The 22,117-nt window shown below is 57.2% G+C and overlaps 11 protein-coding genes across 11 annotated transcripts; 6 read left to right on the plus strand and 5 right to left on the minus strand.

Annotated features, from left to right (window-relative positions):
• Positions 1–889: 889 nt before the first annotated feature.
• Positions 890–2,434, minus strand: V1518DRAFT_441963 (nucleotide-diphospho-sugar transferase; the record flags this gene model as incomplete). The annotated part of the gene is made up of 4 exons (XM_066906433.1): positions 890–1,229; positions 1,282–1,884; positions 1,931–2,094; positions 2,269–2,434. 4 exons carry the CDS (start codon positions 2,432–2,434, stop codon positions 972–974), a joined length of 1,191 nt encoding a protein of 396 aa, XP_066758851.1. The 3' UTR covers positions 890–971.
• Positions 2,435–3,073: 639 nt separating this feature from the next.
• On the plus strand, positions 3,074–4,115 carry V1518DRAFT_374833 (uncharacterized protein; the record flags this gene model as incomplete). The annotated part of the gene is made up of 2 exons (XM_066901476.1): positions 3,074–3,972; positions 4,028–4,115. The coding sequence occupies 2 exons, from the start codon at positions 3,074–3,076 to the stop codon at positions 4,113–4,115; spliced, it is 987 nt and encodes a 328-aa protein (XP_066758852.1).
• A 51-nt stretch (positions 4,116–4,166) lies between these two features.
• V1518DRAFT_318761 (2-oxoacid dehydrogenases acyltransferase-domain-containing protein) lies at positions 4,167–6,060 on the plus strand. Its single transcript, XM_066901140.1, has 3 exons — positions 4,167–4,417; positions 4,491–4,564; positions 4,642–6,060. Exons 1-3 carry the CDS (start codon positions 4,356–4,358, stop codon positions 5,970–5,972), a joined length of 1,467 nt encoding a protein of 488 aa, XP_066758853.1. The 5' UTR covers positions 4,167–4,355; the 3' UTR covers positions 5,973–6,060.
• An 88-nt stretch (positions 6,061–6,148) lies between these two features.
• V1518DRAFT_395387 (uncharacterized protein) lies at positions 6,149–7,950 on the minus strand (the record flags this gene model as incomplete). The annotated part of the gene is made up of 3 exons (XM_066901806.1): positions 7,534–7,950; positions 7,166–7,479; positions 6,149–6,766 (listed from the first exon to the last, which is right to left on the minus strand). The coding sequence occupies exons 1-3, from the start codon at positions 7,889–7,891 to the stop codon at positions 6,149–6,151; spliced, it is 1,290 nt and encodes a 429-aa protein (XP_066758854.1). The 5' UTR covers positions 7,892–7,950.
• A 399-nt stretch (positions 7,951–8,349) lies between these two features.
• V1518DRAFT_419027 (WD40-repeat-containing domain protein) lies at positions 8,350–10,136 on the plus strand. The gene is made up of 2 exons (XM_066904671.1): positions 8,350–8,772; positions 8,822–10,136. Exons 1-2 carry the CDS (start codon positions 8,493–8,495, stop codon positions 10,108–10,110), a joined length of 1,569 nt encoding a protein of 522 aa, XP_066758855.1. The 5' UTR covers positions 8,350–8,492; the 3' UTR covers positions 10,111–10,136.
• Positions 10,103–13,148, minus strand: V1518DRAFT_419030 (uncharacterized protein). The gene has a single exon (XM_066904672.1). It carries the CDS (start codon positions 12,894–12,896, stop codon positions 10,344–10,346), a length of 2,553 nt encoding a protein of 850 aa, XP_066758856.1. The 5' UTR covers positions 12,897–13,148; the 3' UTR covers positions 10,103–10,343.
• V1518DRAFT_419031 (Sec62/63 complex, subunit Sec66) lies at positions 13,149–13,863 on the minus strand. The gene has a single exon (XM_066904673.1). The coding sequence runs from the start codon at positions 13,802–13,804 to the stop codon at positions 13,208–13,210; it is 597 nt and encodes a 198-aa protein (XP_066758857.1). The 5' UTR covers positions 13,805–13,863; the 3' UTR covers positions 13,149–13,207.
• Positions 13,864–14,002: 139 nt separating this feature from the next.
• Positions 14,003–15,865, plus strand: V1518DRAFT_395395 (NPL4 family-domain-containing protein). The gene is made up of 3 exons (XM_066901807.1): positions 14,003–14,190; positions 14,242–14,444; positions 14,495–15,865. The coding sequence occupies exons 1-3, from the start codon at positions 14,188–14,190 to the stop codon at positions 15,789–15,791; spliced, it is 1,503 nt and encodes a 500-aa protein (XP_066758858.1). The 5' UTR covers positions 14,003–14,187; the 3' UTR covers positions 15,792–15,865.
• Positions 15,830–16,612, minus strand: V1518DRAFT_419033 (DUTP-pyrophosphatase-LIKE 1). Its single transcript, XM_066904674.1, has 2 exons — positions 16,080–16,612; positions 15,830–16,024 (listed from the first exon to the last, which is right to left on the minus strand). Exons 1-2 carry the CDS (start codon positions 16,516–16,518, stop codon positions 15,867–15,869), a joined length of 597 nt encoding a protein of 198 aa, XP_066758859.1. The 5' UTR covers positions 16,519–16,612; the 3' UTR covers positions 15,830–15,866.
• Positions 16,613–18,921: 2,309 nt separating this feature from the next.
• Positions 18,922–19,899, plus strand: V1518DRAFT_319286 (uncharacterized protein). The gene is made up of 3 exons (XM_066901142.1): positions 18,922–19,172; positions 19,229–19,309; positions 19,367–19,899. The coding sequence occupies exons 1-3, from the start codon at positions 19,035–19,037 to the stop codon at positions 19,442–19,444; spliced, it is 297 nt and encodes a 98-aa protein (XP_066758860.1). The 5' UTR covers positions 18,922–19,034; the 3' UTR covers positions 19,445–19,899.
• Positions 19,900–20,845: 946 nt separating this feature from the next.
• Positions 20,846–21,788, plus strand: V1518DRAFT_374895 (DHHC palmitoyltransferase-domain-containing protein; the record flags this gene model as incomplete). Its single annotated transcript, XM_066901479.1, has 5 exons — positions 20,846–20,904; positions 20,961–21,069; positions 21,122–21,338; positions 21,395–21,452; positions 21,506–21,788. 5 exons carry the CDS (start codon positions 20,846–20,848, stop codon positions 21,786–21,788), a joined length of 726 nt encoding a protein of 241 aa, XP_066758861.1.
• Positions 21,789–22,117: the final 329 nt, after the last annotated feature.

The following is a 22,117-nucleotide window of genomic DNA, read 5'->3' on the forward strand; positions in this document are numbered from 1 at the left end:
GATGAGACGCGACGCGGGGAAAACGCGTGCGACGCGCGCTGGATGCGTCACTTTGCCTGAAACGCGCCCGGCCACGTGCTGAACTTCTCGTAGCCTCGCAATCGCTGAGACGTACGCAAGTGCGCAGATGACGACGGGTACGCCGATGACGGTCGACTACGAGACAGCGTCACGATACTCTGTGTCTTCCTTTAACTGGAATCGACAGGCGCCCATGTTTGTCGACAGCCCGACGCTGACGGGATCTTGCGAGATTGTCGTCTGCGGTGGACCGGCAGTCTGAGAATAGTGAGTCCCCCACACCCCGCCACGAGAGTGCATGACACCGTACTAACAGATCACAGAAACACGGCAAAGCGACTACGAGCGACGCGGATATTCTACATCTCCTCGATCTCCTCGCTCGACCACCCGCGCACAGACGGCTCGAATTATATATTCTTCGTCTACGCAGTTTCAACGTCTAGCACCCGTGTCTCACTACAAACTGCTCAGCTACAATAGATACCACGCCGATGCCTCCGTGCCGATCGTCACACACGTGGATAACGTATCTACGTCGCGGTCGCTGAAACTTGCGTGCTGGAATGTACTGGCTCAGTACACCGTCACGAGCAGCGACGTTGCTGACAGGGCCGGTGTGGAAACCGTGGACTGGAAATTTAATTCACGCGTCGGATGCGCTTGTGTAGAAATATCTGAACAAGATGTCAGGGACAACTCAACAAAACGCGACGCGGTAGTCGTTGGTCTACGCTGCTTGGTGGGTGCAACTGTTTGACTTGTGCCGAAAGCTGGGTCCTCAATCGTCGTGCAGGATCTGGCGATGGGGCTGCAAATGTGAGTGTCGTAGATCAAGAACAACTGGAACACGTGTTGGCAGGCAGGATGAGTCTAAAAAATTCGTAATTCATATATACAGTACATACAATCCAAGATACAGCTTTTTTCATAATCGGACCAAACATCTATCAAATTTCTGGCGGCTTGACGTCCGCACCGGGAGACTTGCCCGCCACCTTCCACCAGCGCGGAAGACACGAGTATCCGTCGTCATCAAAGTGCTCGTGGCGCGAGCACAGGCATTGGCCGCTCTGGTGCATAGACTCGACCTGAGGGCAGCGAGCGTACGGCGGGTGACGGTAGCCGATGTCGCCAAAATGGTGGATTTTCGATTTTGGAAGGAACAATCCGGCCGCAAGACTATGGATAGGCGCGTCGCCCCATCGCTGAAAGGTGTTAGCAGAATGCATCTTGAGTACCAACAACACGGTAACGTACTTCGTAGAAGAAGCCGCCGAGCTTATCGAGATAGTCAAAATACGACTGGTATGCTTCGGATCTCCAGAAACGGAGGTCTGCGATTTCAAAATTGGACCAAAAGTGGCAGAGATTGTAGTTTCCGGAAATGGTGGTGTCGCCCTCAGCAGAAGGAGAATGGTTGTCGACGAAGAAGTCAAGGGCATTGTTGGCCGCGATGAACTGGGGATGATCCTCGAGGAACTCTCTGGTAGAGTCCCAGAGGGTCTCAATTGTGACGCGGTACTCGTACATTGACATGACGAAGCCATATGTTTTGTTGTTTTCGCGCATGTATGTGAAGGGGTCGTAGTTGAGATCGCAAAAGTACTCGACCCCAGGTTCGACGCGCCAGTACCAGTCGTAGGGTGCGACAAGTGGGTGGCGGTAGAAGAAGCCGGAGTTGTAGCGACACATGTGGCGGTAGCTCATACTTCCGGCGTAGATTACGTTCTTGCGGACCATCTCCTCCATGCGGCGCTCGACTTCTTCTTGGTCGATGTGCTGAGGCATACTCCACTGCTCAATTCCGATCTTTCCGTACTTTGTGTCACCGGAGGCCATGCCGGATGTGTAGTTGATGAACTGAACTGTTAGTGTTGAGTGCGGAAGAAGGATAGAGAATACACACCTCCTCGGTGAAGTCGTCGTCGTTGAGAAAGATCCACGGGTAGCGAAATTTTTTGTTAAATCTGTCCTCCATCATGCGCATAGATGTAAGCGCTTCGTGCAGCTCGCTGTTTCGTACGAGCATGATGAGAGCAGCATTTTCCTGGCCAATCTTGCGGGGCGAGGCTACGAAGGCAGCAAAGTCGGCGGAGGAGATGCCATACTTTGCGAGAAACTGCTCGTCAGAGGGCAGTCTGCCTGGCTCGGCCACGGTGGCGGTGCGATCGGGGAGGGAGGATGAGAATGCAAGCCGAGAAAAGAGGTAAAGAACAAAGACGATGGCGACGACGAGCGGGATACCGTGGCGCATGCGAGAGAGCGGGTACTGGCGCAGGAAGGCGAGCGCGACAGCAGTGTATGATGAAACGACGGCGCGAGCGCCGCCGGCAGTTGCCGACTTGTCCTTGTAGGAGAATGGCGGTGAGTACGGCCGACGGGAGTCGATGTGGGGAAGAGAGAATGCCATCTGGCGGAGAGCGGACGATCGAGGAGTCGATGGAGATGCAAGTCTATATCCGGGTGGGCATCTGGGGACACCTGGCGCACCTAAGATCAAGGACGAGCAGGGATGCGACTGCGCGGCGGGATGATCAGGGAGTACAAAGGAGAAGAGACAGTGGTCCGGACACAAATACAAGAGAAAGAAGAAGAGGAAGAGAAGAGGCGAGACGAGGGGAAGGGGAAGAGCCGCGAGTGCGCGAGGGCAGTACGCGTCATTGGCGTCAGCGCCGCGCGGGGCTTGTAGCTCATAGGGCTAGGGCAATATAAGCACGTGGCCAGTTTGTGATCTGTGGATCACTCTTAGTCACGGACTCGATCACGCGATGTCGCGCGAAGTTTTTTTTTTTTCGCCCGAGCGCTTAACACGAGCCCGCGCCGCAGCGCGACCGGCACACTCCGCAATATCCCCCTTCTTCGCTGCTTTTTCTTCTCTGTCTATCTTCTTTTCCATTTCTCTTCTATTCTGCTTTTCTCTAGTTGCCCCCGCTCTCTCCTCTTCTCTTGGGCACTTGTGGGACTTCTTCGCACTTCTTGGTTTAGCCACCGCTCGCATAGCCACGATCCATCGTGTAACTTCTCGCACAGCGTCAGCGCGGCTACCAACATGCGCCGATCTCAGTACTTCTCCATTTTGTTACCAGCAGTCGCCGTGCTGCACGGCTTGGTTCTCGCGCTACTAGCGCTGCCTACGCACGGCCACCCCGTGTCCACCGGATCAGTCTTCATTGCTATCGGGCTAGGTCTTGCCGGATTCGGAGCGATGCTGTGCCTGCGCCTCATTTTGTCACTCTTCCCGTTGAGCAGCGTGTACACGACCTCATTTCTGCTGTTTGGTGTCGGCTTGGTCGAGGAGGTCGTGCACTTTTTACTACTACTTCCTGTGGAGACGGACACATGGCACCAGGCCTACATCATGGGCTTGTCGTGGTCACTGGCGGAGTGCGTCGTGTCGCTGGTGCAGCTTGTGCCGCCGAAGCGATACAACTACATTAGACTGCCAGAGGACCACATGGTTGGTGATGAGTTCGTGGATCCGTCCGCGCTGAGCAGAAACGTCAACGACATGAGTGAGGACGCGCAGGAGTTTGATCTCAGCAACAGCGAGGAGGCTGCGCTGCTTGATCCGGCAGTGCACGACGCGCCACACGCCGACCAGCGCGACGCAGAAGCACAGCGCGACCGCCCTCACCACCATCACCACCACCATCATCATCATCACCGCCACGACGGCCAGCTGGATCCTGCCGCAGCGTTCTCGGCGGCTGCCCACATCACACAGCAACAACGCGAAGACCCGATTGCACCGCTGGTCGGCACTTCGCTACTGGACCTGCCGACTTACTTTCCGTTTCTGTGGCGCACGTCTGCACTGCTGCATCACCTTGGGTTCTCGCTACTGCTGAGTCTGCAAGGAGTGGGCACGGGCGGCGTAGCGGCAGCGCTGATCATCGTGTGCCTGTATCGAGGTGTATTGCGGTCGATCTGGGGTATCGGCATCATGAGGTGAGATCTTGAAGCGGATGAGCGCGCTGCATGGAGTAAATGCTAACATTTGCAGGTTCGGCGTGGTCACGGTGACGTTCCTGACGCTCGTCGGCGGTATGCTAAGTTTTGTGGTGGGCTTGTCGATATGGCGCGCCATCTAGCACTGTCGTGCACCAACAAAAGTTCTGCGGGTTTATCTTGTGTATTGGGTATTAGGGAATCAAAAGTTTTGTGTTTATATACGGTTGGCGGTCGTCGGTGGGTGCGTTCAGGGCACGGGTTTGTGGGGAAGCGGTGGGGGCGGCCGGGACTGCGTGTCCCGCACCCCTCTTTTCGCTCCTCACCACCTTCTTCTTCTCTTCACCACTCCTCCTCATTCCCATCTCCTCACTCATTCCGCCATGTCTGCCTCCGCGGTCGTCCGTCTCGCATCTGCGGCGCGTCCCCTCCGCGCCGGCTCTGCGTGAGTGGCCCTTGGCTGTTCGCACACCGCCGCCGGCATCATGCCATTGCCGCCTACATGCTAACCCTTCCAGACTCGCGCGCTCCTCGCCGCTCTCCCCCGTCAGGCTGGTCCTCCCTAATTTCATCCGTCTCTACGCCTCCAAGTGTGAGTATCTTCACTTTGCCTGCTTTCCATGGCCACCGTGCTGTCACTTGCTTAAATACTCATACTGATCCGCCCAGCATACCCCAAATACACTATCATCGACATGCCCGCGCTCTCGCCTACAATGACCCAGGGCAACGTCGGAAAATGGGCCAAGAACATTGGCGACGCGCTCGCGCCCGGCGAGGTCCTCGTTGAGATCGAGACCGACAAGGCTCAGATGGATTACGAGTTCCAGGACGACGGCTATCTCGCGAAGATCTTCCTTGAGGAGGGCGCCAAGGACGTCCCCGTCGGCAAGCCCATTGGGTTGTATGTGCCTGAGAAGGACGACGTCGCTGCGTTTGCGGACTTCAGCCTCGCGGACGCGCAGGCGGCGGAGGCTGGAGGTGCGCCTGCCGCACCCGCTGCTGCTGAGCCGGCCGCCGCACCAGCTGCCGCCCCGGTCACGGCTGCCGCATCGACTCCCGCTCCCGCAAAGTCAGAGGAAGAGCCGCTGCCCTCTCCCGGGCGCATCCTCGCCTCGCCCATAGCCAAGATGATCGCGCTCGAGAAGGGCATCCCGCTCAAGGACATCAAGGGATCCGGCCCCGGCGGCCGCATCATCAAGGCCGATGTCGAAGCGTACACACCACCCGTCGTCGCTGCCGCGCCGACTGCCGCCGCCCCGAAGACTGCCGCTTCCCCTGCTGCGTCCGCGCCGGCCGCGAGCACGTACGTGGACATGCCGTTGACCTCGATGCGCAAGACCATTGCATCTCGCCTCTCCGCGTCGTGGACTGGCAACCCGCATTACTTTGTGTCTTCTACGCTGACGGTGTCGAAGTTGCTCAAGCTGCGGGAGGCGCTCAATTCGACCGCGGAAGGGCGGTACAAGCTCTCGGTGAACGACTTCCTAGTGAAGGCAATGGCGCTGGCGTCGCTGCAAGTTCCGACTGCGAACTCCGCGTATCTTGAGGCCGAGGGCGTGATCCGACAATACTCTGTAGTTGACGTGTCTGTTGCGGTGTCGACCCCGACCGGTCTGATTACGCCCATCGTGCGCAATGCTCATGCCAAGGGCCTTGCCACCATCTCCAAGGAAATCAAGGACCTCGGTAAGCGCGCGCGGGATGGTAAGCTCAAGCCGGATGAGTACACCGGCGGCACGATCACGATATCCAACATGGGCATGAATCCCGCGGTGTCGTCCTTTACCTCGATCATCAACCCGCCGCAGAGTAGCATTCTCGCTATTGGCACGGTGGAGCGCCGCGCGGTTGAGGACGTTGACGGTGGAATCAAGTTTGAGGATGTCATGACTGTCACAGGCTCGTTCGACCACCGTGTGGTCGACGGTGCCGTCGGCGGTGAGTGGATGAAGGCGTTGAAGCGCGTGGTCGAGAACCCGCTCGAGCTCATGCTGTAGATACCACCCTGTCCATATCCTCTGCGTTGTGCAGTACACCATGACCGGCAGGCAGATGAGAATTGGATTGTTTATTAGATAGAATGGAGTTTAATATCCAAAAGCAAGTGTATTACGCCAGAAAATGAGCATCACGAACACCAAACCCAAGTAAGACAAATACATGCAACAAAAAATCACAAAACGCCACCGGGCGTCCCGGTCACGATCGCACCGCCACGCGCGGGCTCGCGAGTCCAGTCCTGTACGGCGCGGAGCATAAACACGGGTTGCTGTCCTGCGTCCTGCAGTTCCTTGAACACTGCGAGCGGGCGCTCGTCCATGCCGAGCACGCGCTCCTGGTCGCCGACGCAGACGAGTAGCGCGTACTGGCGCCAGTCGGCGTTGATACGGTGACCCTTGAGCACAGCGGGGAGGACTTTGTAGCACGGATCGTCGAGTTTTAGTTTGAAGTTTTTGAACGCCTCGGGAAGGGACGAGGACGAGGAAGGGGTGGAGGTGACGGTAGGGATGGTAGAGACGGCAGGGGGTGAAGATGGCGAGGCGAAGGACGGTGTCGAGGGGCCGGAAAGGAATGTCAGTGGCGACGCGATGCTCGGCGCCCCGGAGGGTAGACGTGCTCGATATTGCTGTTGAAGTTGCAGCTGCGTGACGGTGGGTGGGGAGGAGTGGTATACCGGCGGCGAGCCTGGTTGGCTGTCGGACGCAGACGTACCGTTGGTACTTCCGTTTATCGCGATCGGTTGTGTCGTTTGTTCCGCGATGGAGGTGGGGAAGGAGGCGGTGATGGGGGACTGTACTGCTGTTACGGTGGCGGAGTTGGCCGAGAGGGACGCCGCCATGGGTGTCGACGACGGAGGGGACGACAGGTCGTGAGCGGGCGGCTGGGGAAACATGCTTGCGCGCCGGGAGGGGTATTCACCGCCAGAACGGTCAGGCGGCTGCTTCATCATCGACATTGAGCGCAGCAGCGTGGATGGTGCTGACGTGATGGTTGGGGCGGCGGGTACTGAGTTTGTCGTAGTCGCCATAGCTGTGGATGCAGATGCGGAGGCCGGTGGGACATCGACGTGTTCTTGTGTCTCGGTATAGTGATGCTGCGGATGATACCCGTGCACGTACGCATAGGACGCTGGCTGTTGCGTGTTCTCAGGTACCAGTTGTTGCGCCGGCCCCGCTCCTGTCGGCGACACAATCGGATTCAGCGATGGCATGAACATGGAATGCCGTACTGCACCTCCACCACCAGCACCTCCGCCGACGCTGCCAAGGGTCGCGGGATTCTGCGCCCTCCGGCTCCCTGCCATCGGGTCCGGCATCGGCAACGGCTTGGACTCCTTGACCATCTTGAAAATCGGCAACAGGTCTTCACGCAGCCGTGCGTAGTTGTCCATGAGCCGCTTGATTTCTTGTTCCGCTAGCATGATGCGGCGGTCGCGCACCTCGAGGGACTTCATGAGTCTGTCGATGTCGACCGAGTCCCGTTCTGCGTCCTGCTCCGCGAGCGCTGTTGTCATAGTTAGCCCCTTTCCAAATATCCTCAATAGTCACGGACACATACCCAGCGGCACGAACTCGCCGGGATCGATGGGCAGGTCCTGTGCGATCTTGAGATTATACACGGCTTTGAGGATCTGTAGACGATGGCCCACGCTCTGCACGTCGAGGTCGAGCAGGAACTCGTGGCTCAGGTGAATCAGCACCTCGCCCGTGATATCGTTCTCAACAAACGTGGGCGCGTACTGCGGCAGCCCGAGTCTGTGCTCGAGAAACACGGCGACATCCGCGGTGTCCCAATACAGCACGTTGGGGGGCAGGCCGTGGTTGTGGATATTGTAGTTGTGAGGTGCGGCCTGCTTTGGCGACGGCGTGGAGCCCGCAACGGCAAGCGCAAGCGGCGTCAGCGGCGACGACGGCATAGGTGCTGGGGATGTGGACGAGCGGCAAGGATGGGCCGGGAGGGGACGGGCGACATGCGAGCGGGTGCGCTGGGAAAGAAGAACGCGAAGCGAGGAGCGCAGAGTGTGTGGCGCGGCGCGGCACATCACGTGATGGAACTACTATACGCGTATCAGCTTTCAGCACGCGCATGAGGACTGGCGCTGAAACTTGAACAACAGTCTTGCAGACCATGTCCTGCAGCGATTGGGGACAGGCAGAGTAGCAAGGGATCGTGGACACGGTGAGGTAGCAAGGCGGTGAAGCGACGATGGTTGTGCCGTAGAGCACGGTCGCAGAGACGGGTCTTCACTTCGCCCATACTCCACACTTCTTCATTCTACTGTACTGTCTACGTCGACACAAGTCCTCTCCAGCCTATTGTAACTCGGTTTCGTTCCCGCACCGCCCAAGCATCGTAGGCTTTCGTGCGCTACATTTAGACCAAACCCTTACAGAACTTTCACACGCTCCCAGGGTTCGGCGCGTTGGGAGTTCGCCGCCGCTCAGAAAATTTCTGCTGGGACAAAGGAACAAACCCTCCACTTCACCGCCAGCCATCTCCCCCTTCTCCACCATACAATGTCAAAACGACACGCAGACTCCCCCGACGACGGAGACGCATCCACAATGTCCCCTGCGCGGGCGCTTAAGAATGGGCACCGCGAGGTCGCTGACGCCGCCAGCGAGGACGCTGGGATGGGCGAATTTGAGGACCCGTATGGCGACGATTTCGAGAGTGAGGAGGAGGAAGAGGACGAGGAGATTATTGAGCTGAATGACGACGAGGAGGAAGATGTGGAGATGGCTGAGGAGGGCGAGGCTTCCTCCTCTGCGGTTGCTGCGCCGCCATCACAGAAGGGTATGTTCAGATCGCGCCCCTACTTCCCTCAACAGGGCTAACTAGGCAGAAACCCCACGCATATACCTCCCGCACCGCAACGAGCTCGGCAAGGACGAGATCCTCGAACCCGACCCCACAGTCTACGAAATGTTGCACCGTGTCAATCTCAACTGGCCGTGCCTGTCCTTTGACGTCCTGCCCGACGCCCTCGGCGCCGAGCGACGAGGATACCCCAAGACCACGTACTTCATCGCGGGCACCCAGGCCGCACGGAAAAAGGACAATGAGATCACGGTCATCAAACTTTCGGATTTAAGCAAAACACTCGAGCACGCCGACGGCGAGGAAAGCGATTCCGACGACGAAGGCGACGGTGTCGATACCGAGCCAGTCCTCGAATCTCGCTCGCTACCCACCACCGACACCACCAACCGCGTGCGCGTCTCCCCGCACGCGGCAAAGACAAGCGAGTATCTTGCCGCCTCGCTCTCCGAGTCCGGCGACGTGTACATCTGGGACGTCACGCCGCACATGACCGCCTTCGACACCCCCGGCTTCACTGTGACGAAGCAACAGAACCGGCCGGTGCATACCATCCGCGCCCACGGCGGGGTTGAAGGATACGCAGTGGACTGGTCGCCGCTCGCTGTTTCTGGACAACTGCTCACTGGTGATGTCACCGGCCGCATACATCTCTCCACCCGCGGCACCGCGTCGTGGAGCACCGACAAGACGCCCTTCTGCGTGAGCTCCAGCAACGCGGCCAGCATCGAGGATATCCAGTGGAGTCAGACCGAGAAATCTGTGTTCGCGTCCGCCGGCGCTGACGGCTACTTGCGAGTCTGGGACGTGCGTTCCAAAAAACACCGCCCCGCCATCTCCGTCAAAGCGTCGGCCTCCGACGTCAACGTCATCTCCTGGTCAAAATCAGTCTCCTACCTCCTCGCCTCCGGCCATGACGACGGATCCTGGGCCATCTGGGACCTGCGCACCTTCAAACCCTCCGGGCCGTCCGCCTCCGCCGCTCCCACCCCTTCCCCTGTCGCGTCCTTTGCATACAACAAGTCTCCCATCACCTCCATCGAATTCCACCCCTCCGAAGACTCCATCCTCGCTGTCTCCTCTGCTGACAACACCGTCATGCTCTGGGACCTCTCGGTTGAGGCTGACGACGAGGAGATCGCGGCGCAAAAGCGCGACGACCCTAACGCCGACCTTGACGACATCCCGCCGCAGCTGCTCTTCGCCCACTGGCAAAAGGACGTCAAGGAGATCCACTGGCACCCCCAGATTCCAGGAATGATCATGTCCACAGGCGCCGACGGCATGGCGCTCTGGAAGAGTATCAGCGTGTAGCCTAGTCAATATATAAATGCAAAAAATATATCTAGTAGTCATGACTGATATAGCCCTTTCGTAACAAATTCATTCACATCACTGTCACGTTCAAAATGGTGCCCTTTCTTATACCATAAATACCCTGAATCCAATAACACAGAACACAAAGGAGAAACGCATAAACAACAAACATATAAACACAACATTTTTCACGAAGTTAGTATACACTCAAAGTCATCGCTCTTCTTCCTCTATTCTGTAACCGGCTTTCGAGCCACGCGGTGTTGCTGCGTGTAGTACACCTGCTGCTGTTGCTGCTGCATCGGCATCGGCGGGCCATGGTAGTACTGCGGTGCTGCCTGCTGGGTGTGGGCACTTTGTCGCGGAATACCACGCGGTTGCTGCTGCGGCCCGTACAAAGGCGGCAGACGGTGCTGCGGTTGCTGCGTGTACAGTTGCGAGCTTAAGTTATCGCCAGAGGGACTCCGACGCATGCCGTAGCCTGGCGAGTACGGGCGTGCGCCAGAAGGCACAGATGCGCCTTGCGGCGGTCGTCCTTGCCGTGACGGCGCCTGTTGCCGGGGATACTGTTCGCGCGAGGTTGTGGGTGCAAGCGGTGCTTGTCGCACTGGCGCGTACTGCTGCTCAGGCTGTTGGGGTGGGTATGGCAATGGCAATTTTCGCGGCGGCGACGGTTCGGGCGCGGCTGCTGCGTACCGCGCTTCAGCAGCTTCGTATTCGTCGCTCGGACGCGGCGTCCGGTCGGATGACGTCCTGCTGCCATGTGACCCATCATCTGCAGTCGCGGTATCGTTGTCATACTCGTCGTAGTCATCAAGGTATCCATCGACAAAGTCCGTCGCGTCCATGGTTGGGGTAGTCGCAGTGGCGGGGATAGCAGCCACAGGAGCAGCGGCAGGAGTATACCGCGGCTCGGCAGAAATTTCGCCATAGCCGCGCGTCCTCGTTGGACTCGCCTGCGCCGACTGTGGTCGTGGCTGCTCGCCGAAGTGCACGCTCTGCTTGGTTTCGATGCGCGTCAACTTGTTGGGGCTGCGTTTCGACTCGACAGAATTCAGCGAAGTGGCAGTGATCATGCGTTCGAGCTCCCTGGTATCCAGCAGCTCCGCAGCCGCAGCCTTGGTTTGCTGTGCCTGCTGCGCTTGCTGTTGCTGCAGCCGCGTCGGAGGGTCTTGCCGCTGCAGCTCGCGCGGGAGTTGGCGGTTCACGTTGCGTGTGCCGGCGGCGATGCGCTGCACGATGATGGTGCGGATCTCGGCACGCCAGGTCTGCTCTGTCCAAGACTCCTCGAAGGGGTGTGCCGAGACGAGGTCGTAGACATCCGCCAGTGCGATGTAGCGCGTGTTGGGCGCATCGGGAAGACCAAACATGATACTGCGGATGTCGTTTTTGTCTGCATTGAAGCGCTGCGGGCGGCCGTACAGCGAAAAGGCGTCGAGAGCGGGAATGAGAAAGCGGATGAGTGTCTCAAAGCCATAGACACCCGCGTGCTTCTCAGGCATGACAAAGATAAAGCCGTCGTGAGCGGTGCCCTTGGGCTCACCACGGCCGGCATTGTGGTTGTACATCGTAATAGTGCCCTCGATCTTGACGAGGGTGGACTGCATGATGAGCAAACTTGACTCAGGGAAGAAGGCGTAAGCGGCCTTTGCGGCGGTCACCGTGGCCAGCGGCTTATGCTTCTTCTGCTTCGCTTTCTTGCTCTCGTAAAAGTCAATGTGGCCGACCTTGTTACGTTTCCGCTTCTTGTAGCCGGAAGGGGTCACGACGGCCCAGCAGCGCACATAGGGCATGCCGATGCCGAAGCGCACAACGACCCACTCCTGGTGCTTGAACTTTGACTCTTGGAGCAAGAGGCGTATGCCGTTCATCTTGGAGCCGAGACCGGCGAGCAGCGCACCGGTGTAGGCCTCCTGGAGGGAGACAAACTCAAACATGGCGAGATGTAGTGCGGCAGCCCAGACGAGCATCTGGGACTGGGAGGGGAAGCGGAGAAGGAACCTATTCTTCGCTGTGGTAGAGAGCGCGATGACGTTTGCGATGGCAGGGCCGCCGGGGGTGGGAAGCGAGGCGACGATGCGGAAGGAGGCGTCGGCGATGTTGATGTAAGTAGGATCGACGGCGGCGGGGCCGGCACGGGCGAGATCGGCAGCGTCCCAAACGGAGAGCACGGTGCCAGCGAGCTGACCGTAGACGGACTGCCAGGCGCGGTTGGCGGGGGTCTTGCCGCCAGCGTCGAGGTCTCGCAGGAAGACGAAGTTGCCCTCGTGGTAACAGCGGGCCTGTGCGGAGCTGATGAGGGAGATAATGGACTCGAGCTCGGGTGGGATCAGCTTGGGGTCGAAGTCCGAGCCAAGCGCAGTCTCGATCTTTGCGTCAGCAGCGGCGGTCGCGTCATCGTCATCGTCGTCGTCATCCTCATCGCGAGAGCCAGAGGCAAGGGAGGCGATGTCGGACGACGAGGAGAGGTTTGCGGCGTGGGCGGCGAGGGAGAGGGTCCGCGCGGAGCCGGACGGGGGGCGGGAGTTGTCGGAGTCAGCAGGAAAGGTGGCTGGAGAGTCTGTAGTAGGGGAGCCGGCAGGGGAGGCACGGAGGGGGAAGAATGAAGCGGACCGCGGGCGCGCGAAGCGGACCATCGCGGGGGCGGACGGGGAAGAGGGTGTAGTGAGAGGAGAGTGGAGAGGGAGAGGAGAAAAGTGGTGAAGAGGACGCAGAGCGGGCAGCGCAGGTGACGAGGCCGATGACGAGGACGCCCGCCGCTGTGGGCTGCGACACCACGACATATTCGACACACACGACACGCGCTATTTTTGGCCGCGCCTTCCGCTGGCGACGCGGCCGGGGTTGTGCGCTCGCTTGCACGCGGCCGTACCCGACACGGCTAGCGTGTCGCGCGACACGACAGTGCAAATTGCGACGCGCCACGCCGCCTCTAGAGCTGTCCACTCCAAGAGAAAAGTCCAGGCGGGACCGGGACCCTTAGACCAGCTCTTGGGCTGTTGCGCAGTCGCATGCGAGGACTGGGCGACTGAAGACTGAGAATGGAAGGATCAGGCTTAATATACACAGAGACAAATCCAGCAGCCGGTACACATCACCTTCGCCGCTTGCCCTTGGGCTCCGCCGCGCCCTCCGCCGCGACCGTCTTCTCGAGCTCCGCCTCCGCGCGGGCGCTCTCTGCCGCCCACCGCTCCTTTGCCTGTGCCTGCTCCGCCGGCACCTTCGCCAGCCGCTCCCGCAGCCTGTAGTTGTGCACCATCTCCGCTGCGTTCTGAAACAATTGCTGCGCCCACCCCGCCTTCAGCGCGTTCGCCTCCGCCGCGCACTCCATCACCTCAGCGTCCATGACCTTCTCCGCGGCCAGAAACCGCGCCCACAGCTCGTCACCGACCGCGCCGCGCTGGTGCAGCTCCATCAGCGCGGGCTTGCTCTCCTGCAGTGTCATGATCCGCCGCACGTCCTCTGCCGCGCGCGTCATCAACGCGGCCTTGAGCATCTTGTCCGGCACTCGCGGTGCGTTCTGCGCTTTCAGGGAGAGGTAGATCTCGCGTTCGGTGTGCTCGCCAAACCATGGCTTCAGTCCGATCAGTCGCTGCACTTTCCGCCGCCGGTATACCGTGGAGAAGAGGACGAGGCACGTCAGCAGCAGGCCAAGGTAGGCGATCGGTGCGTAAAGCGACACCTTGCCCATTGTGGTCGCGGACTCGTAGTGGTCGTGATGTGAGTGTAGTGGTGGTTGGAGAGTCGACCGCGTCCTCGAGAAATGAAAATGCAACGTTTCGAGGAGACAGTCCAGTCACGTGGGCACAACCCGCACGGTCAAACACACCTATTTATCACGTGCCGCTGGGAGATCTTGGAACTGCCCATCGCGTCTTCCAGGTACAGTACGAACTAGTCGATCTGCATCTTCACAGCCTCGGACTATTTCTAACTCGGAGGCTGCTTAGCATAGCAGACTGTGCATCAGACTGCTTCGCTACTTCTGTCTACTTTTTCATCCGCTAGCCTCCAAATCATCTCCTATCATCATCAGCTCACATTCATCTCTCGTCTTCCATCGCATCGCCCACAATGGTACATTCCTTATCCCGTGCCTCCTCGTTCCTTCTTGCGCTAACTCCTTAGATCCTCCGATTCCGAGGCAAGGACGGCAACTACCGCGTGCAAATCGAACCCGCAGATGATGTCGCCGTCCTCTTCGACCGCCTGTTCCAACAATTGCCCGCCGGCACAGATGCCGCCTCTCTCACTATCTCTGACCATCCTGTCGGCTCATCGCGCTCACTGGCTGATCTCTCCAGCCGGAAAGTCAGCGAGCTTGGCGTCAAGTATGTATCCTCTCCTTTGTGTCCGCGCGATATCAACACTAACCTGACAGACATGGCGATCTGCTCTTCGTAAAGTACAGTATTGCTCCTCCCGCCGCCACTGCTCCAACTCCCGTCGCAGCTGCGCCCACCGCGATCCGCCTGAACGGCAAACCCGTTTCCGAGGCAGAGTCCCACATGCCTGCCTCTCACGCGCTTCTCAACCGGTCCGGCGGCAACAACCCATGGGACAACGTGAAGCAAGAAGCCGTGGACGACTTCCTCGACACGCAGGACGGCAAGATAGCTCGGCCACGGGACCCGAAGTTTTGCAAGCATTCCGACAAGGGCATGTGCGACTACTGCATGCCGCTCGAGCCGTATGACGCGCAGTATCTCAAGGACCACGGCATTAAGTTCCTCTCTTTCCATGCTTATATCGCGAAGCTCAATGCGACAGGCTCGAACGCAAACGCGAACACCTCCGCCGCGTCCTCCTTCGTACCTCCGCTCTCCGAAGCAGACTTCCGCGTCAAGAAGAACTGTCCGTCCGGCCATCCGCCGTGGCCCGCTGGTATCTGCTCGAAATGCCAACCCTCCGCCATCACCCTGCAACCCCAGGCCTTCCGCCTTGTCGACCATGTCGAATTTGCCAGCTCCAGTATCGTCAACAACTTCATAGAAAACTGGCGCCGCAGCGGTAACCAGGCCATCGGCTACCTCTACGGCCGCTACGAGCCATATCTCGAGATCCCGCTCGGCACGAAAGCTGTCGTCGAAGCCATCTACGAGCCGCCGCAGGTCACAGCAATCGACGGTGTCACCCTCACACTCCCCTGGGAAGGCGAGGAAGACGTCGATGCCGCGGCCGCCACGCCTGAGGCGGGCGGCATGCAGAAGATCGGTGTCATTTTCACCGACCTCATGGACGCTGGTAAAGGCGACGGTAGCGTAGTCTGCAAGCGGCACGCGGACTCCTACTTCCTGTCCTCCCTTGAAATTGTCTTCGCCGCTACCCTGCAGCGCAAGTACCCCAGCAAGTCTCGCTGGAGCGAGTCCGGCGCGTACTCGTCGAAATTTGTGACCTGTGTCGTATCGGGCAACTCCAAGGGCGAAATCGAGATCTCGGCATACCAGGTCTCAAACACCGCCGAGGCAATGGTGCAGGCCGACATCATCGAGCCCTCGGTCTCCCCAGGCTTGATGCTCGTCGCCGACGCAACGGAGAACAGGTACGTTCCCGACGTGTTCTTCCGCCGCGTAAACGAGTACAACGTCGCGGTACAGGAGAATGCGAAGCCAGTGTTTCCCGTAGAGTATTTGCTGGTCACGCTATCGCACGGCTTTCCTACGACAAAGGCGGAGTAGCCGCGTTGTAGTTTAATGAATTTTGCATCAGCACGATATAGTAGTTGAACGACTTTGTATCTTTCTCATTTGTATCTACTTGCTCTCCGCCGTGGCAGGGATTCCGTTGAACCCGCCGGTCGAGCCAAACCCGCTCTCGCCTCGGACCGTCTCAGGGAGCTCGTCGACGGCCTCGATCTCAGGCGTGATGATCTGCTCGATGATCATCTGCGCAACCCTCTCGCCAGGTCGGACTATCATACAAGTTAGCACTCCGCACCCACTTCAATTGATAATCGCAGAGCGTACCCTCAAAGTCCACGCTGGAGTGGTTAAACAACAAAATCTTCAACGGCCCTCTATAATCCGCATCCACGACCCCCGCACCAGGCTGGATTCCATGCTTCGTCGCAAGGCCGCTCCGCCCCGCAATCCGCCCGTAAAACCCCTCCGGAATCGCGACCGCTATATCCGTCGCAAACATATTGCGGTCATGCGCGGGTACTATCCCGCCCTCGGTCGTGTAGATGTCGTATCCCGCCGCGAGCGCGGACCCGCGCGTCGGGATGATAGCCGCAGCCGAGAGCTTTTTGACGAGAAGCTTCGGTGTGTCGAGCCTAAGTTTCTTGGCGGCGGGGTCGGTCGATGTGGCAGAGGGAGACATTATGGAGAAGAAAGTCGTGGTAGTGTGTGGGAGGAAGACGACGCGAAGAGGGCGGGAGACGGAGGTTATGAACGGCTGGCGCATCGGTCGGTGCTGTCTTGCGCGTGCAAAATCAGACGCGTCGCGCACGCGCTCCTTTCGGCTCTCGCGTCGTCACCCGGCCTGACCTGCGCCGGCGAACCTTCACGTGTACCACGCGCTGATCGACACACGTTATATTACTCTCACGAAACTTGATGGATAAGTAGACTGTATATACTGACAAATAATGCAATGGGTTACAATTGAAGGATAGTGCTGAGAATGTACGCGCGTGACGCGTCGCATCCCGGACTAATACAAGTAACCACGCAAAGCAACCCGCGACACTAGCATGCGCCAAACACGGTACCACAATAGAGTCACGATTCTTCAAATCTTTTAATATTGACCAATTTGTTTACTCATAGTGCAGGCTGGATTTTCGACTCGGGACGGGGCTGAAATTACACCCCATATGCGATTCCGTACGATGGAATCCAAAACACACCGCAGCTCATCCCCTCATCGGTCTGCAACACCGCCAACATCGTGCCCGCTGTCTCGGCTGCTCTCATCGCTTGACTCCCGCGATCACATGAAACAAGACAAGAAGGAAAGAAAAGACGAAAGAAAAGAAGGACACCTGCTCTCTCGATTGTTTGGCTCACAACAAAAGAGAAAGCGACATACCTCGGGCAAGTCCCGGTCTTCTGTGATGTTCCGGTCGATCCTATCCGCGCTTTAACTCTCGTGATAGGTATGGCATCAGAATCTTGGTATTACTGGTATTACTGGTATCTTATATCTGGGAGCTCTGTCAGCTTGGTATCTTCTTCCGCGGGGTATTCTAGTCAGCTCAGCATCCCCACCAGCTCCGCCGCACCTCTCCCCCGCCAATCTATCGCACTCGCGTCGTCTCCCACATACCAGCGCCCGTTCTTCATCTCACGCCTCTGCCTCCTACTCCCTGCTCTCTTCTCTTAATGCCAGCTCTCTGATTCTAGCATTTTTCTGTTCTTGTTCTGCTCTACCTCTGAATCCGCAACTACCTTCTCTGTTGGTTGAGGTCTCTGCCTCGAACTCTGCCACTCAGAACGTCCTGTTCTGCCCGCACACCATCGACCCTTATCTTCTCTGACCAGGTATCTGTCCAAGTTGGTATCATTCAGCGTGGTATAGTTCAGCTTGGTATTTCCTTCGGCGTGTTACCACGTCCGGGTAGTGGTGGTCCTTAGCCTCGGTCTCGAGGAACTTGAAATACCGCAGGTACTTAGCACAGGGTAGGAGCATAGAACACAGATCTCGTAGTCTGGGCTGGTTGGCCAGCGTATGAGCGAGTGGGATGGGTCGCACAGCTGATCATCGCATCCGCATGGAGGTGTTGAGAACATGCGAGTTAGCGTCTGAATCAGGAGAAAGAAAAGAAAGGTGTCACTGACTAAATGGGCATGTGATTGGGCACGACGAACTGTGCTAGGACGAGTCGAGTTTTTGTGACACGAATCGTCGCGCCGGTGTTTTAGAGACCTTGTTTACTGTTAGTTCTGATCCACGGGCGAGAACAAGAGGAGATGTCACTTACTGAAGGGGAATGGGCACCCGCTGACTGATGTACAACTTCTGGGTCGTCCAGTCGAGTTGCACAACGAAGCGTCCTGGCCTGGGGTGGAGAGTTGGTTGGAGTGTTCCTTGTGAGTCTGATCTGACAGTGACTGCCGTTCGCCTGCGCGTTTGTATGTTCGTCCTGCCAAGGATTAGCTCATGCAATATCAAGAGCTGTTGTGAGCAAACTGAGCGAGCCAGTAAGAGTAGCCAGAGGGGCAAATACAGAAAAGGAAGTACAACAGAGACACGGGCAGTATAGAGATGAGTAAGATAGAAGTACAGCAACATAGACAGAAGCAGAAGAAAGCAAAAAAATCAAAGCAAAACAAAGCAAAGAAAGAAGGCGAATGTATAGATGCAATTGAGAGAAGAAGACAGAGGGCGGACGGGAGGAACAGCGTGTTGCAAAGCGGGCGGGTGCCTTTGTTGTTGCTATTCCTGACCGGGAAACCCTAACATTGCCGCCGCCGCAAGCGCGCGAACTCCACACGTCGCATCGCGTAGTCGCATTGAATTTGACGATCTTCTTTCGTTTTCACTGCCCTGTTCAGTGGTGGCTTTACGTAGCACGGAGACGACGCGGATCGGTCTGTTGATTCAGTTTCCATGCTTGACTAGCGTCATGGGACGCGTGTTTGTGCTGCTGTGCAACTACAGTCCAACAGTACTTTTCGGCACATGACGTTTCTGTCTCGATTGACATGCGTCTGTCTTTATAGGACTGCAATTAGCAAAATTCCTCCATTTACGTGTGCTCAACGTGTAGTTGCAATAATCAGTACACACCCCTCACTTCTAAGCGGCGCTGACACCTGCGATGAGCGTGGAGAAATTGAACGTCAACCTCACGACGTGACGTGCGAGCACTTGGATCCGGCGCATAATCGTTAATGTGAGTGCTTACCGCCGACTATCTGAAAGGCAGCATCTAACATATACTGTCAGCCCTGCCAGTTTCGCAAATACACAGCATCATGGCCGACAGATCCGCCACCGCGGAGTCACTAGACGACAGCAGCGTGTCCGAGCCGCTTGATCTCGTGCGCCTGTCGCTGAATGAGCGGGTCTTTATCAAGTTGAAGGGCGATCGCGAGATCCGTGGGCGGTTGCACGTATGTTGAACATTAAGCGAAGATGGCGGCGTAGTACACTTGCTGATGGACGACAGGCTTACGACTCGCACTGCAATATGGTGCTCTCCGACGTGGAAGAGACAGTCTATGTACTCGACGAAGAGGAGGAGCTTACGGTATATTGATACTCGAGTGCCGCATACATCTGTGGGGTGTAACTAACGTGTGCACAGCCGATCAAGAAGCAGAGCGAGATGCTGTTCCTGCGAGGCGACGCCGTTGTGCTTATCAGTCCCGGGAGTGGCTCATAACAGCTAGAAACAGTGCTACGGCATGGCGTGTATGATAATAAAAGGCTGACATGTTACAATAATTCGACTTGAATGCAGACGACGATTGCAAATCTCAACTGCTGGAGATCTACTCCCTATGGTTACATTCTAAACCAAATACTACAAATGACCACATATAGCGCAAGATAAACTTAATCAGCCGTCCCACTGCTCTCTCGCTTGTGAGTATATTCAGTTTATCACCTTGTCAAGACTTCGATAACGGGACCGGGTTGTGTGACTGTTGGCGGCAGATAAATCACACTAGCTTCCCGTAATAGTCCTTCTAACATCGCCGTCTCTTCCAATTCAGTCAGCATCTCATCCAATGCTGCGTCTCGTGACGCCGTGCCTTGTGCACTTTGCTCCGTTTGAATCTCTTCAGTCGGCCGGCCCTCGCCACCCCCTTCTGTTTCGGCTCTTCGCAGACGGCAACCAAAGCACCTTCAATTAGGGATGCCACTCGATAAAATCATACTGCCATAGTTTACCTACCGGCGGGTCTCCACGCTCCCCAAGTAACGCGCTAGCAAGATTGATGCTCTGCACGCTCTCCTCTACTTCTGCCCTTGCCGCGCGAGCCGGGGCACGAATGATACCAACCTGAGCTCGCCCTTCACGTCTAGCTGCTTTGATCGTAGTTCACATTATCTCCATGGAGCCTCCATGGCAAGATGCTCGCACGACGTCCAGCCCGGGATGATGAAGATTTCGGCGGCGCGGTGGAACTCGTCGGGCATTTGCATCGCAATCTGTTGGCGCGTATTGCGGGACCATGTCATCGCTCCTATGGCCATACCATCGACATCGAGCTTCTCTCGCAGCTGCTGTTGCATGTAATCGCCCATGGTGAGGAGCGGTTTGGCGGCCGAGAATGCGTTCACTACCTCACAGACTGATGGGTGTGTGAGCCTCGGGCCCTGATTGAGCCGCAGTCACGTGTGTGATACGCCGAACTCGCATACAGAACACGGTACCTGATGTCAGGGGTGCCATGTCCAGGGATGCCCGATCACAGCGGCTCCGGCTCAACGTTGTTCCAGCGCCAAACACATCTCCACTCCGCACGCGCTCTGCTCCTTCGCACCACGACGCGGTCCATCGCCGCCGTCCGCGCCGTGCGGGCTCTTCTTCGTGCGCCATATGCAGACGTCTGAGCGTGCGCCTGCAGCTGGCGCCGAGATCATCGAGCTCCAGATTCTTGAAACCTCCGATGGCCGCACACATTCGACGTCAACGGCAACGCCGGCGGCTGGCAGCGCCTCTACATCCGCGACTGCTGCTGATGCGGTAACTGATACGACAACCGACGCGAATGCGCCACTACTGAAGGTGACAAGGTTTGGACGTTTGCACCGCTTCACGTTCCACCATGTGTGGATGAACATCGTTTCATTTCTCGCATTCACAGTTCCGCTTGGGCTGTATTTTGGATTTACGTATGTTCCAACTCCATTTGACTTGCCAGAACAAATAGTTAACATTCCTCTGCCAGAGCTCCTTGGTTATTTCACTATGTCTCGCCCGTACTGCCAATCATTACCGCATATATCTTCTTTCTCGCACTCATGTCATTTTTCAAAGCCGCGTTTTCAGACCCCGGAGTACGTCTTTGTGCAGGACGCATTCTAGTTCAATGCTAACGCCTACGCACAGATCCTCCCACAGAATCTACACATTACAAGCTACTCAGCGACAGAGCACGACTTTCGAATGGCGCAGACATCATTACCTCTTCTTCTTGCGCCCATAAGCGATTCTAGGAGCCCGAGTGGCATGAGACACAGGGCTACGACCGTCCACTTTTGCGAAAGGTGCAAGATATGGCGACCGCCGCGGGCGAGTCATTGTCACACCTGCGACCGGTGTATTGGTGAGCCCGGTATTTTTCTGTTGGTGTAAGACGAGAGGCTAATGGGATGTTGCTAGACGTCCGAGATCACCATTGCCGGCTCCTCAACAACTGCGTTGGCATTCGCACTTACAGGTACCTCCTTCCATCTCACTCATTGGCCCCATTTAGACCTAACTTCGACCCAGATACTACGTATCCTTCCTTATACAGCTCAACCTTCTCGGACTTCTTGTCTCCACATCAAGTTTCGTCCATGTCTTCATCTACAAGCGGCACGAACACACTTCAGCGCTGCACGCGATTCGTCATGCACCTGTGAGCTTTGCCATCGCGTTCTACGCCATAACCGTGACGGTCATATACCCTGGCCGCTTGTTGTATCAGCACATCTGGCTTATGAAGCGCGGTCAAAAAACAAGAGAACTGGTATGTGGAAATGGCGAACGTAGAAGATATAGGATTAACTAAAATGTGACAGCTGAATAATAACCGGTTACCGGTCGCCAGCCGATATCGCCCATTTGACACAGGAAGCCAACTGCGAAATCTCGCGTACGCGCTGTTCGCGCCACGTCCGCCGAGGTATGTATGCCACATGCCCTATGGCCGTTCGTGGTGACTGATAGGATCTAGTTTCGTCGAGAGTTCACGTCATCGTGCTTCTCATACCGCTTCCGTCGATGGTTTGAGAGGTCGCAGCAATGCGAAGGCAGTGTAGACTCGATGCGCATCTAGATATGATATGAGTCATAAGAATAGTCAGACTGGGACAAAAATTGTGTAGAATGAGTCTCGTC

Source organism: Limtongia smithiae (genome assembly GCF_038497785.1).
Source record: "Limtongia smithiae strain NRRL Y-17922 unplaced genomic scaffold V1518scaffold_8, whole genome shotgun sequence".
Lineage (NCBI taxonomy): Eukaryota > Fungi > Ascomycota > Lipomycetes > Lipomycetales > Lipomycetaceae > Limtongia > Limtongia smithiae.